General features: G+C 34.9%; 1 protein-coding gene across 2 annotated transcripts in view; it reads left to right on the top strand.

Annotated features, from left to right (window-relative positions):
- Positions 1–5542: 5542 nt before the first annotated feature.
- The window catches only part of LOC145098814 (disease resistance protein RML1B-like), an 8434-nt gene continuing 80 nt past the window's right edge, over positions 5543–13896 (top strand). The window contains exons 1-8 of one of the 2 annotated variants that reach the window (XM_079036418.1): positions 5543–5668; positions 6854–7540; positions 9737–10865; positions 10955–11278; positions 11359–12228; positions 12317–12932; positions 13389–13459; positions 13589–13896. The exon at positions 13589–13896 is cut by the window's right edge and continues 80 nt beyond it. In XM_079036418.1, the coding sequence (XP_078892544.1) occupies positions 6960–7540; positions 9737–10865; positions 10955–11278; positions 11359–12228; positions 12317–12932; positions 13389–13459; positions 13589–13636 (3639 nt within the window). In that variant the 5' untranslated portion in view covers positions 5543–5668; positions 6854–6959 and the 3' untranslated portion in view covers positions 13637–13896. Of the gene's footprint in view, positions 5669–6853; positions 7541–9736; positions 10866–10954; positions 11279–11358; positions 12229–12316; positions 12933–13345; positions 13460–13588 lie in introns of both variants that reach the window. The other variant, XM_079036422.1, reaches the window with a different exon arrangement.

Below are 13896 nucleotides of genomic sequence, written 5' to 3'. Positions count from 1 at the left end.
AAATAATTTACCAATTAAATCAAAATAATTAATCAATTATCACATAAGGAAACAAATATTTTATTAATTGATAAATATCTTCAATTAAATCAAGAATATAGTCAAATATATCATAAAATCGGATTTATATTGATCTAATATGATAAGGCAACTATCCTTAAGCAAAAACAGCAAGAAATCCCGGTTTTCCCTCCATCTGACCAGCCGACTCGTCGAGTACCCCCATGGAATCGCCGAGTAGGGGGCAACTTGCCGAGTCCACAGTGGGACTCGCCGAGTCCATCATGCAGAACCACAAAAATTGAATTTTTTTCAACATACAAGGCATCAATACAATAGAAACCAATCAAGGCTCTGATACCACTGATGGGTATAAGAACATCCTATGTGCTCATACAAACCCTAATGCTTGGATCTAGGTTTCTCTATTGTACATGCAAGTTATCTAAGACTATAAACCCTAATTCTAGCATACAAGTAATCATATTAACATAGGAATAGATTTAAGATGTTATATTGATTGTTATGTAGCAATAACAATCCCAAATCTCCTTGTATTGACTTTAGAAAGCTTAGAGTCACAACTGTCACTCCTCTAATGGTTCACAAACACCATAATCAAGAGGATGAAGAGGAGAGAGGATGGAGGCTTCCTAAATTGCCGCCTGTTGGTCTAGGGCGCAAAACCACCATTCTGAAAACACATTACGATAAACGTCAGAAACACTGATATATCTCGAGGGATCACTACTACTACAGGTTTCCCGGTCTCATCTCAGCCTTCCTTGATTCAAGTACAGATCCTCTGCTTCCAGTAGTATGGGCCCCTACTACCTTCCACATCTATCCGTACCTTCCTCAAGAACTGTCTCGACTCCACCAAGTCACTATTACTGCTACTGATCTCTGCTACTCTCATCCTAGGCTTGCCCTAGGGAAATCTCTGACTCAACCAAAGCCAGTCCAGCCGTTGAAGGCCTCCTTGAAATGCCAATTAGTCATTACCTGAATACTATCACATGTGATGAGGCTTGGATAATCCTTCGAGTAAAAGGCTCGTCCCTGCAACGGTTAGACTCAAACAAGAGCTGCACAGTAGGGCCAAGTCCAACACTCTGAGATTATTCAACCCTGATAACATGCGATGTGATGTATTCACCTAAAGGCTAACTCCCATTACTCGAAGTCCCACAAAGCACAAAGCAAGCAGCATTCAAACACAGGAAACTACTCAAGTAGTTCTATCCTCATAATAGGAAACTATACTAGCATACAATGCTAAGCTCATGCTATCAGGTATAACCTAAACAGGCTATCCTACTGCTGTCTACTCAATACTAGCATGCAATTCTTATAAAGCTGAAACACATATAGCATGCACATAAGGCATCTCCCTAGATCCTTAGTCCTATTCTAGCATGTTGTTCTACTGAAACTGAAACAGATAATCATAATGTAAACTTGTATGGGTAATTTGGGAGTACTTACTTGAGCTCGGCTGATCGCATGCACCACACCCTTTTCTCGTTTTCAAAATTCTTTTCTTTTTAAGTCTCTTTTTCAAAAATTCTTTTGAAAACATTTTTCTTTCAAAAATCTTTTACTATTTCCTTAGTTTAAGTTCAGTCATACCCGTAAGTGTGCCTGAATCCCTCAAACCAAGGCTCTGATACCAACTTGTAACGACCCAAAATACGACCCAAAAAATTTTTGTTTAAATAATACTAAAGTTATCAACCATTCATAATATATAATGAAACTGTATGACATAAATCCCAAAAAGTTATAATAGATGTGTCATGACAAAGGAACTATATCAACATAACATGGTGTCTGAAATAAACTCCCAGGACAAAAGCTGAAGTTGTGGTGTGTGCGATGCCATCATCCCTAGCTCTTCCCTTTGCTAGCGGAAGTGCCTGAAACCAAAACTGAAAATTGTAAGCACAAAACTTAGTGAGCTCCCCCATACTACCACATACCATACAATAACATATAAAGCACATACTGGGCCTTGCCTACTGCATCGGACCGAAGTCCGGAAATTGCATTAGACCGAAGTTCGGAACTAACTGCATCGGACCAAAGTCCGGAACTAACTGGGACCTTGTCCCTTGCATCGGACCGAAGTCCGAAACTGACTGAACATAGCATAACATAAACACATATCAACTAGCATAAACACATATACTGCATACTGCATTGGACCGAAGTCCAGAACACAGAACACATAGACATGCTTGAATCACAAAGACATCAAGCACCCTGAACTAGTGCATCGGACCGAAGTCCGGAACTGACTGCAAACTAAACAGGCCGGCATTGTGGCCGTAGACCCATTCCTACTGGAAGGAAACTCACCTCGTAGTGCTGGCTGCTGAGATGCTAACTCTAAAAGTGGCTGACTGCTACTCCAGAACTATCCAGCTACAATTTCCAAAAACACTAGATCAGTTACTTGTAAATGCCCTCAAGGTAAAATGACTATTTTACCCCTGATCAAGGTCAACTCCCTGGTCAAAGTCAACTTCCAGTTGACCGGACTCGCCGAGTCAGGGCGCAGACTCGCTGAGTCCCTCCTTTACTAACTCAGACTTTAACTCACTGAGTCACTTTCCCACTCACTAATTCATCCTGAACAAATAAATCAAAGAACTACGAGGACTCGCGACTCAACTCGTCGAGTCCAAAGAACAACTTGCCGAGTCCTATCACAAATTCCATACAATCGAATTCTAATCCATTCCAGAGCATCTAACTCGTAGATCTGAGTCCATGGGACCATCTGAACACGTAAAGTTGCTAACTTTACGTGTAACTAAGAAGGAATGAAGCTATTTCACTCAAACACTACTTTTCTCGGGAAAACTCATCCGACTCGCCGAGTTGTAGAACAACTCGTCGAGTCTAAGGCAATCTTGATCGGACTCGCCGAGTTGCTTATCCAACTTGTCGAGTCCATGGCTATCTTCATATGACTCGCCCAGTCAAGCTTACGACTCGCCAAGTCCATTCAGTCCTTTTTCCATACAGACGTGATTTGGGCCATGCAGCGGCTCCAAATCACATATCCAAACTTCTAGGGCATGATTATCACGTAAAGTTGCAAACTTTACGTGCATGCATGGTTTTAAAGTCTTCTAATGTCAAAACTAAGCTATTAATGGGGTTCTAAGCTCAAGAGGGACCTCAATCACGATCATGACTGAAACTTTACACTTCTAGAATGCAATGAGGGTCCAGATCTGAAGTTTCCATAAAAGGGAAGTCCATATCTCAAGTTTGAATCATAAGAGGCTCCAAAGAAGGCATAACAAGCATAAAGGAGGCTGTAATGGAGGACCACACAAGGTCATAACTTCATTACCTGAATGAAAAAAAAAATGCAAGCTAGCTCCTGGATCTTCCTTCTCTTTTATGGACCTTTTTTTCTTCCCAAAGCTTCGAAGCTATCACAAACACACTCAAACTCAACAATGGGGGCTAGGGTTTACAGGGGAAATGTTCTGAGAGTAATAGAGGCGAGGTTGGGGCGTATAAGTGTGTTTAAATAGGGTGCAAACCCTTAAAATTAGGGCTTCATCCAGACAGGCGGATTCGCCGAGTCCCAACGCAGGGACTCGTCAAGTAGCCAGCTTAAAACGCGTGATTATCCCGTCTCTACTCGACGAGTCGGGCTACAGACTCGTCGAGTACCCCTCAAGAAAAGAAAATACTTTATTTAAATCACATACCATAAATGGGGTGTTAGAGTTGGGTTAGCGGGTTGGGTCGATTTTTGTCAGCTCTAATCAAACCCTTATCTATCTTAACCTTTTTCACGCCCCTTTCTTATGTTGAAGACTAGCAAGACGAATAACCCCTCCCAGAAATATTTGTTCCCTTCATTTATCTGTTCTATTTTGCGTTTACTTTTAGACATGATCTAGCCGAAGTTTATTGTATTACTCAAATACATTTTATGACATTTTAATCTGCCAATAGCAACATAATAACATCACTCCAATTTTTTATAAAAAAAAACAAAAACAAGGAAAGAAGGGGCCAAGTGAACTTCTTTATCTTGAATAATTGTATATCTAGCAAGAAATTGTTGGAATTAAATGTTTTCATCAATCTTTATTCCGACCTTTATCGATGACAGTTCTCTTGCAAATTCAATTCATTCGTCATCACTTTCATCATCAATTATCATGTTATGTAAAATAATACATATAGTCATTATGTCATTTAGTACTTCCTTTTGCCAAGAACAAGATGATTCATCGGTTTTTATTAGATTATTATTATAATACATAGGTTAAATGTATGTTTAATAGCATATGTTATCGTATTTATAAGATATATTTAAATATAAACTTTTATAAAATATGTTACCGCATTTCATATTTTTAATATGTATTTAATATTTTATATTAATTCGATACATAAAAAATAAATTTTATATTTATAATTAATTAACATAGTTTATATAATATATAACATGAGATTATAAATACTAAATATTACATTTAAATTATATCTATTAGATAAAAATAAACTAGCAATGTTGGAAAAATAAAAATGACTAAAATTGATAACCGAAACCTTATCTCCATCTTCTCTAATAAATGAAATTTTTTTTTCATCCATTTGTACACATAATATTTTCTAAAATTTTTGAATATTCTATTTTCCAGTTGTTATTTATTGTATTTTTATATTTTATTAAATTAAAATTCCACATTTAATATGTAAGGTATTTATTAGAAAGAGTTTATATATGTAATGTATCCAATGTATTAAAGTCTCATTAATTTTAATAATATAATTTTTTTTCTCATTTTTCTTATAAATTCAAACTTTTTAAATTGTTAAAATTTTATATTTATTTTTTTTAAATAAACTAATGTAATACATGAGTTTTACAACTAGTTTTTGAATAAATAAATAGTGTTACATTGTTTCTCAATACTTTATATTTCAAAAAATGGGTCGGAGCCGAGAGAAGAGAAAAATGGGGGAGAATATAATTTTAATACTCCTTTTGTCTGTATAAAATTCATTTTTATCGAAAAATATGCTTTGCTATACCCAATTTATTTATGTTTTGCGGACTTATTTACACATTGATCAGTAATTGTTCCATAGGTTAGGACATTGGCATTTTAAAGGAAGGTAGCATGTTTGAAACCTGCGGATGAGTGTCGTCGTTTTGTTCCTTTTTTTAATAGAAATGTTGAAAACTCCATTGTCTTGTTCCCTTTTTTTAATAGAAACGTTGGAAACTCCACGTATGCAGTGCTACATCAATCATTAAGCATACCAAGTTGGCTAACCACCTAGGCAATGATATGATTGATACTTTCTAAACATTTAAAATTTAAAATATTTTTTAAAATCTAATGGCAAATCAATAAAAAAAATATATTATTGGTAAAATGGAAATTGGGGTGTATAGTATAGTGTATACTTTTGGATTTTTGTAGCACTACTTTCCTGGAATTTGCGTTGTCCTATTAAAAATATATTTATAATTTAGTGAAAATGAAAAAAAGAAAAAGAAGCAACACCTCTAACGTAAGGCAATAGAATTTGCGTTGACTCTCTTGTCGTCTTCCTTCCTTCGTTACTGCTGGTTCCTCCTCTATCATCGCTGCTTAAGATCTGCTTGTCGTCCTGTAGGCAGGTAATTATGAGTGCGCATACTTACAAGTTAGTTTCACATGTAGTTAGACATATTCATCTTATTAATCATAATCACCTATTTATTTCATTAACATGTGATTCAGTCTTTCTAGCGTAAAGTCCAGAATGATGAACAAAACTTGGTGCACGTTAGGAAACTCTTCGATCCTTTCATATCGCTTCCTCAATTCCTTTATATTTTCTAATTCATAACTTGATTTTTAGTTTTGATTATTTTTTAATGATGTTATCTGCTCCTTAGTGGTAAGCTTGAGACTTATAATGAACAAGCTTCAACTTTCCACTGTCATAATTAGTGTTTTGCTTACCATTGAAGTCAAAACTTAATGATATCTATATGCTTGTGTATAGAGTATAGAGTGCATTTACCTTTGAATTTTCATCTAGTATGGGGTTTTTTGCAATTTCCTTCAAGAGAGGTAATAGCGAATCATGTAGTTATTTTGAGAATGGTATTTGCTGTTGATTTAGGATTACTATACTTAAATTCAAATGGATTTTACTTAGACAACAACAGGGATGTTTATCCTGTTTATATGGGTTAATCAAATGAAAACAGAGGTTTTGTAGTTTAAATGCATAAATTGGTTTGTTATTTTCATGCACCTAAACTTAGCCAGAAAAACAGTTTAACTAATTTAGTTAAGTTGGTAACAGCTTTTGAAATAAATTTCATGGCAATGTAATGGTTATTTTCTATGAATATTTTTTTTTTGTGGGAAAGATATTCTATATACATTAATACTTAGCCATATATGTGTTGGCTAGAGGATCCAAAAACCTGTCATATAATTACTACTCCCATGAGATTTCTTTTGCAGAGATTTATCAGCCTCTCTTTGTATTTCATCTACAGCAGCTTCAGTTGTATTGCTTTTCCACTGTTTAGATGCCTAAGTTTGATTTCCATACATCCCTTGCTCACAAGGCAACCGAGTTTAGCAATATTTAAGCTATTGAATAGCCTTTGAGCACAAAAATCAATATCTTTAAACACACATATATATACACATTATGCATTATATAGCTCCAAAACCAACTCGAAACTCGGAGGTGCATATGTATTGTATTTTAGTTACTTAAAGTTTTATTTTGAAGAATTACAAGGTATTGTTATTATTGAGGTGTATATTTTCCATATTAGTAATTCGGATTTCATACACAGGCATTATGTACCAGATCTTGACATTGAACCACTGAAGAGTTTCAGAGCTTACTGAGATACACAAAATCCTGGGATCTCCATCTTCTTCATCAACCCATAAATCATAATGGTTGTTCTCTCTGAACTCCTCTTAGAAGAATCTTCATCCTCTTCATCAACTAGTGGTTATAGTCCATCAACTCATGGTCATAGTTCATCAACGGATGCTTATAGATATGACGTATTTTTAAGTTTTAGAGGTCTTGACACTCGCCATAGTTTCACTAATCACCTTCATAAGGCTCTCATTGATGCCGACATCAATACCTTCTTGGATGATGAAGAAGAGATTGAAACAGGTGGAGATCTTAAACCGGAACTGGAGAGTGCAATTAAGGCATCTCGAGCTTCTATTATTGTGTTGTCCAAGAATTACGCTTCTTCAACATGGTGCCTAGATGAATTGGTGCTGATCCTTGAGCAGCGTATGACATCCAACCAGATTGTCATCCCAATCTTTTATCATGTGGAGCCCACACATGTCAGAAAGCAACAAAGCAGCTTCGGAGATGCAATGGCTAAGCATAAACAGATAATGGAGGAAGAGACAAATGCATATAAAAGAAGTCAATGGGCTCAAAAGATAGACCGATGGAATAAAGCGCTTATAGAAGTTTCTAATTTAAAAGGAAAGGACGTAAAAGGAAGGTAATCACTTTCTTACCCATATTTCCATACGCCTTCAATTGTATTTGATTAACGCATAAAATGTTAATATCATCTTCTCCCTTTGCATTTCAATAAGTTTTCTCAGTATCATCAAATTAAATAGTTATTCATTTCATGTATTAGGACACAGAAGATGCACAAAATTGAATCTAAGCCTCTTGCTATGTGATCTCATAATCACTTCATATAGATAGATTAACCTTTATGATAAAATTGACATGTGTGTTGCATTAGGTATTTTATCATAAGTTGGTTCATTTAGATAAACAATCCCAATTATTTTAGTATGTTTGTTATTAAAAATCATATCAAACATTTGATTTGATGTGTCTACTATTAACTACACCATACTACCTTCAAATCATATCATTTTTTTATAATAAACAGAGAAAACTGCAAAAATCATCCATGTGGTATCATGCTGTTTTGTTTGAAGTGGGTCCAAAAAGTTTATTATTATTATTATTATTTTGCAAAAATATCATTTTCTTTGTGGTTTAGAATAATTTACGCAGTTGGTCCCTAACTATGGTTATTATTGTGGGCCCGCCCTCACCAAGCCTCAATCACGGGTCTTCTGTTTTCATGCCCCCCCACCCCCCACTAGAATGTAAATCAAAAGCTAAAACGCTAAACTAAAACAAAAACGAAAGTTGATCTAAAACATTAAACCAGCATTAATGAAGATACATAAACAATAAATCGAATCAATAAGTTTGATGATTCAGAAACAAAAATTTGAAGATTCACAATAGTAAATCAAATCAATAATTTGAAGAATGTGTTATAAAATTGAAGATTCAGAAACTATAAACAAAACATTTGAACTACCTGTAGATAATTTTGAAGAGTCGTCACTAACAATAAACAAAAATCACAACAATAACCCACCATTATGTTATGACTTAAACTGAAATTAAGGAATAAGCACTTCATGGTACGTATTTCAGACCTGGTTTATTTGATCTCCAAGTGGAATGGCTGGAGAGTTTGTCTGATCTTCTTTTGCTAGCTTTAGTTGCGAATTATGAAAAATGGGATAAATGGTTGTAGTGTCTGAAGTTGTAATCAGTATGCCACCTAACCGATTCACTACAAAACTGTAAAAGGTCCATAAAATCGGGGAGCACATTTTTCATTTGAGCGTCTCGCCAAAGACTGCTGTCTTTAGGTTAGGGTTGAAGTTTAAGGTGGACACGACACCCCAACTTCAAAGTTCACGTCATTCCTTTTACTATTCTCCCAATTTTCTAGTTAGTTTGGAATAGATGGAATTTAAGCTCGTCCAGAATGGCCTCTCTTTCATGAAGTTGACACCATCGTTTGCCCTATCCCATTTTTGTAAGATGGGGTAAACAATGGTATGAAAGGATGTGTTATAGCAAAACTCTACCCAAGGAAGCCATTGTACCCACATTTTTGGTTTTCCTTGTATGAAGCATCTTAGGTAAAGGTTGAATCGTGATATTCAAATAAAAGTTTTAGAATAATTGAGGAGGTTCTTGGAGAAACAAATTGTCCTTTGCACAACAATATTCCTTATAATAATAATAATAATAATAATAATAATAATAATACGTAATAAAATAAATAAATAAATAAATAAAATTTAATATGAAAGGTCAAAGTAGTCATTTCACAAGGATTTAACGTACTAACACTTACTGTAAAGTGAGGGACCAAAAACACGACACAACCCTTGAAAAAGGACATATATTGCAAAAATGAAACCTTTTGCACCCAGTCCAAAGAAAACAGCAAAAAAGATGGACTATATTTGCAGTTTTAGATAGCAAATAACAATAACTCTCTTACCTATAACTAGTAGACGATAATAACTAGTAGACGATAACCTGGAATTTTTTTTCTAACCACATGCATAGCCACATTGATAGTTAAGTTTGATGGAAACATAGTAAAGTTAGGTGGCCAATATGTGAAATATTGCAACATAATGGTAACTTAAGTTGTATCATACATAAATATTTTGACCTTATACATTAGATGGTTATATGGTTAGAAGGTAAGTACCATGGTTTTGATGTGACGAACTTTTATATATATATATATATATATATATATATATATATATATATATATATATATATATATATATATATATGATTTGATCTTTGGATAAATTAAAATCTCCAAATCTGGTTTGTTAAATTTCAGGCTAGAGACAAAGTTCATTGAAGAAATTGTGAACGACATCCACCGTAGATTACATGTACCCTTAAGGATTGCTCAATCATTACTTATTGGGATGGAATATCATATTCACTTTGTTACTTCATGGTTGAAAGATGGGTCCTCACATACTGCAGACATACTCACTACTTTAGGTATGGGTGGGATCGGGAAGACATCTTTAGCCAAACATGTCTATGGGTTATATTCTCATGAATTCCACGTAAGTAGCTTTATTGAAGATATCACAAGGAAATGTGATGGAAAGTTTAATGGGTTGCTTGATTTACAAGAACAACTCTGCAATGACATTTCAAAAACAAGTTCAATTAGATTTCATGATGTGGCAATATACACCACAAAGATAGAGAATGCACTAGCCCGTAAAAGGGTCTTTCTAGTCCTTGATGATATCACCACTATTGATCAGTTGGATGCATTACTTGGAAGCAAAGGTTTTCATCCTGGAAGCAAAATTATAATAACAACAAGGGACAGATGGTTGACCGAGAGTTGTGCACTATTCAAAACAAACAATAAACCCAAGCATGAAAGGCATTTGCTTCTTGGCTTAGATGAGATCAAATCACTACAACTTTTGAGTTTTCATGCATTCATGTGCAACTATCCCAAGGAAGGTTATGAAGAGGTGTCATATAAGCTTGTGAAATATTGTCAAGGAAATCCATTAGCTCTTGTAGTTTTAGGAAAGTCTCTATGTAATCGAGATGTAGCTTACTGGGAAGGGTGCATAGAAGGGTTAAATAAAGAAACAAGTTCTCATATAAATAATGTCTTGAGAATGAGCTTTGATTCTTTGTCGTCCAACAATGATAAGGAGTTGTTTAAGCATATTGCTTGCTTTTTTGTCGGAATAGATAGAGATGTTAGTGAAACAATATTAAAGGCATGTGATATAATCACAAGATCTGGAATCACGAATCTGATTGATAGATATCTTCTTAGTATAGGATCGAATAATGAATTAAAGATGCATCAGTTGGTTCAAGAGATGGGGAGATTGGAAGTACATCAAGAATCACTTGACAAGCCATGGAAGCGAAGTCGAATATGGTGTCATAAGGATTCATTCAGAGTGTTGAAACAAAAAAAGGTGAGAATATGTATACTTGTTGGTAGTGTGTATATTCAAATTACTTTGTATTATCTCCTTTTTATTTTTGGCCATCTGTTTCTTTTTAGGGTAAGGGAAATGTTTTAGGCCTTTCCCTTGACATGCGCATGCTTGAGAAAGAGAAGTCTGAAGCATCATTTGAGCTAAAAACAGATGCATTGAGTAACATGGATAGTCTAATGCTACTACAAATCAATTATGTGCACATGGACGGGTCTTACGAGAACTTTCCGGATGAATTAAGAGGTTTGCGTATGCATGGGTTCCGTTTAAAGTCGATACCTTTGGACTTACCGATGATGAATTTGGTTGCTCTTGACATGTCATATAGCTATATTGAATCATTTGTTGGTTGTTATAGTAATACACAACGACTTGAGAAGAGGCAAAAGGTAACTTATATTCATTCATTATTCATCAATGTTTAGTTGATGAAATTCAAAACTGTTCTAACTTATTTCAATTTTGGCAGTTGGATGGATCCTACTTAAAAGACAAAAAGCTGCTTAGATCATTGAAGATTCTTAATTTAAGTTTCTGTAAACAACTTCGTAGTCTTGGTGACTTTGACCAACTCCCTGCACTCGAGAGGTTAATAGTTAGAAATTGCATTGGTTTGGTTGAGGTTGGTGAATCAATTGAGCAATGTATTGAACTTGTCTTCATCGATCTGAGCTATTGCAAGAAGCTTGAAAAACTTCCTAGAAACATAGGCATGTTAAAGAATGTTAAAACACTGTTGCTCGATGGTTGTAAGCTCAGCGATTCTCAAGTCGAGGATAGGGATATGGTCATAAACATAAGAACCTCTTCTTCCGCCTTTATGGGTGCTATACCAAGTGATTTGAAGTTGTTTACAATTTCTTTACCGAGGTCTTTAGTAAGGTTGTCACTGGTAAATAATAATTTGTCCACTGAATGCTTTCCCATGGACTTTAGCTGCCTATCCATGTTAAAGGAATTATATTTGGATTACAATCCTATAAATTCCATGCCCAGTTGTATGAGAACCCTTCCTAGGCTTCAGATACTTAGCATGGCGAATTGTAATAAACTGAAGTCAGTTGAGCATCCTCCACGTACACTAAGCAGGTTGTTGCTCTTTTCTCGTCATGGGAGTTTTGTAAAGAAAGTTGTATTTGATCCGGGAATGTCCCCACTAGAGTTATCATCAAACTGGTGGATAGATTTTGCACCTGGGTCCTGCGAAATTGAAGGCATGATCAAAATCCAAGCAATGGTGCGTGTTGAGGAAAAGGTATTACGTAGCTTGGGTTGGATTAATGTAGACTTCCTTAAAAAAGGGTGTGTGGGACCTAATCCTTGGGAATCTAAAATCCAGGTTTCTTTCAGTTAACTGTCCGTCTTTATGTGAATATGTATGATATAATTGTTATGTCATATTTAATTAAGGTGGTTGTTTTTTGTAGTCAATGTTTTATGAATTTGGAATATTCAGCACAAAGTATGAGGTGGAGGAGATGCCGAATTGGTTTAAGTATAGAAGCTTGGGGCCATCAATATCATTTACCATCCCATCATCATCATCATCTCCAAACAACCTTACTGGACTCAACTTCTGCTCTTTGCACACATTGAAACCTGCCGACGAGTCATTATTATTTCCACATGATCAGTTCCCTAATACACCAATGACAACAATTAGTAATATAACAAAGAACTGTACGTGGATATATGAACGTCATGTGGACAGAGTTATTGAAGATGGAAAGTGTTGGGTGGTGTTAAGTCATTGGATGTTTAGGATGAAAGAGATGGAGGCTGGTGACCATGTTACGATTACTGTTACATCGCCGTATAATGAACTTATAAAGGAGTGTGGGGTGAGTCTTGTGTATGATGATGGAGAAGAAGAGGATGTATTGGGTTATTACAAGTCATGGAATCACATAATTGGTGGAGATCTCTCACCTTTTCAAACAACTACTGGAAAATACATCCTAAACAACATGCGATTTTTTGAGTCTGCCATTATGTTGTTTCCGTATCATGGTAAATTAATTCCGGATGGCCCCAGATATCAAGGTATATGTGATTTTTGTTAAATATTTTCAGTGTGGAAATCTCTTGTCTTCATATCATCGTAAAATTGTTACAGACAGCCACGACTTTCAAGGTTGATGATATTTTTGTTAGATATATTATCGTAATCCTGTCTTATGTATAATGATCTCATCTATGACCCAATTTCTTTAAATAGATGGATAATGGCTTATTTGTCTTAATAGATGGATCATAACTAAAATCTTTTAAAGAAATGAATAATATGTCCCATATCCACTCATTTATATTGATTTTATTGTCGTATAAGATTTTATTTTTATAAAATACAAAAAATTAAAGTTTGACTTTTAATTTTAAATGAATCGAACAAAGTATTGATCAATCTAAATGGGTTGATTTGTTATGTCAGTGAACTATGTTTTTTGATATGGCAGATCACATAAATATATTTATGCTTTCAATACAACTTGTGTTCAGGACAAAAGGAAGTGTCCTGGTTTAGAGCTTTTTCTCAAAGGAGTCATGGCACAATTGGTAGTACACGTGTGGTATACTTTCATACCCAAACCTTTCTATCATCACAGGATAAAAAGGCATATGCAACCAAATATGTTATCATCATATCAATGTATACTTATGTAACTTTTTAAAATTTCTTACTTTCCATTTGTTCATAGGGTAAAGGGGAATCTTCAAGGTCTTATCCTTCACGTGAATCTGCTTGAGAAAGAGAGGCTGGATGTAACCGGACTACTCTAAATCAATCACTTGAAACTCGACGAGTTATATCCTGGTTTTCAAGAAGAATTAAGATTGTTTGCTCCTTGTAGCCTTTAGTGCCCATTTATGTTTTGGTTTTTGTATTCTTTTTTAGTCTTTAATTGCCAAAGACATGTGAAAACAATATGAATGGTTTTTGATTTTAGTTGATACGCATAAAAGAATATGATGCAAGTCGGCATGTTGTTTTGATTACTTTACTAGG

The sequence above is a fragment of the Lactuca serriola genome, chromosome 1 (genome assembly GCF_051521515.1).
Source record: "Lactuca serriola cultivar US96UC23 chromosome 1, Lser_US96UC23_V15, whole genome shotgun sequence".
NCBI classification, from domain to species: Eukaryota; Viridiplantae; Streptophyta; class Magnoliopsida; order Asterales; family Asteraceae; genus Lactuca; species Lactuca serriola.
The sequence above is the reverse complement of the archived record's forward strand: the minus strand, read 5'-3'. Positions and strand labels throughout refer to the sequence as shown.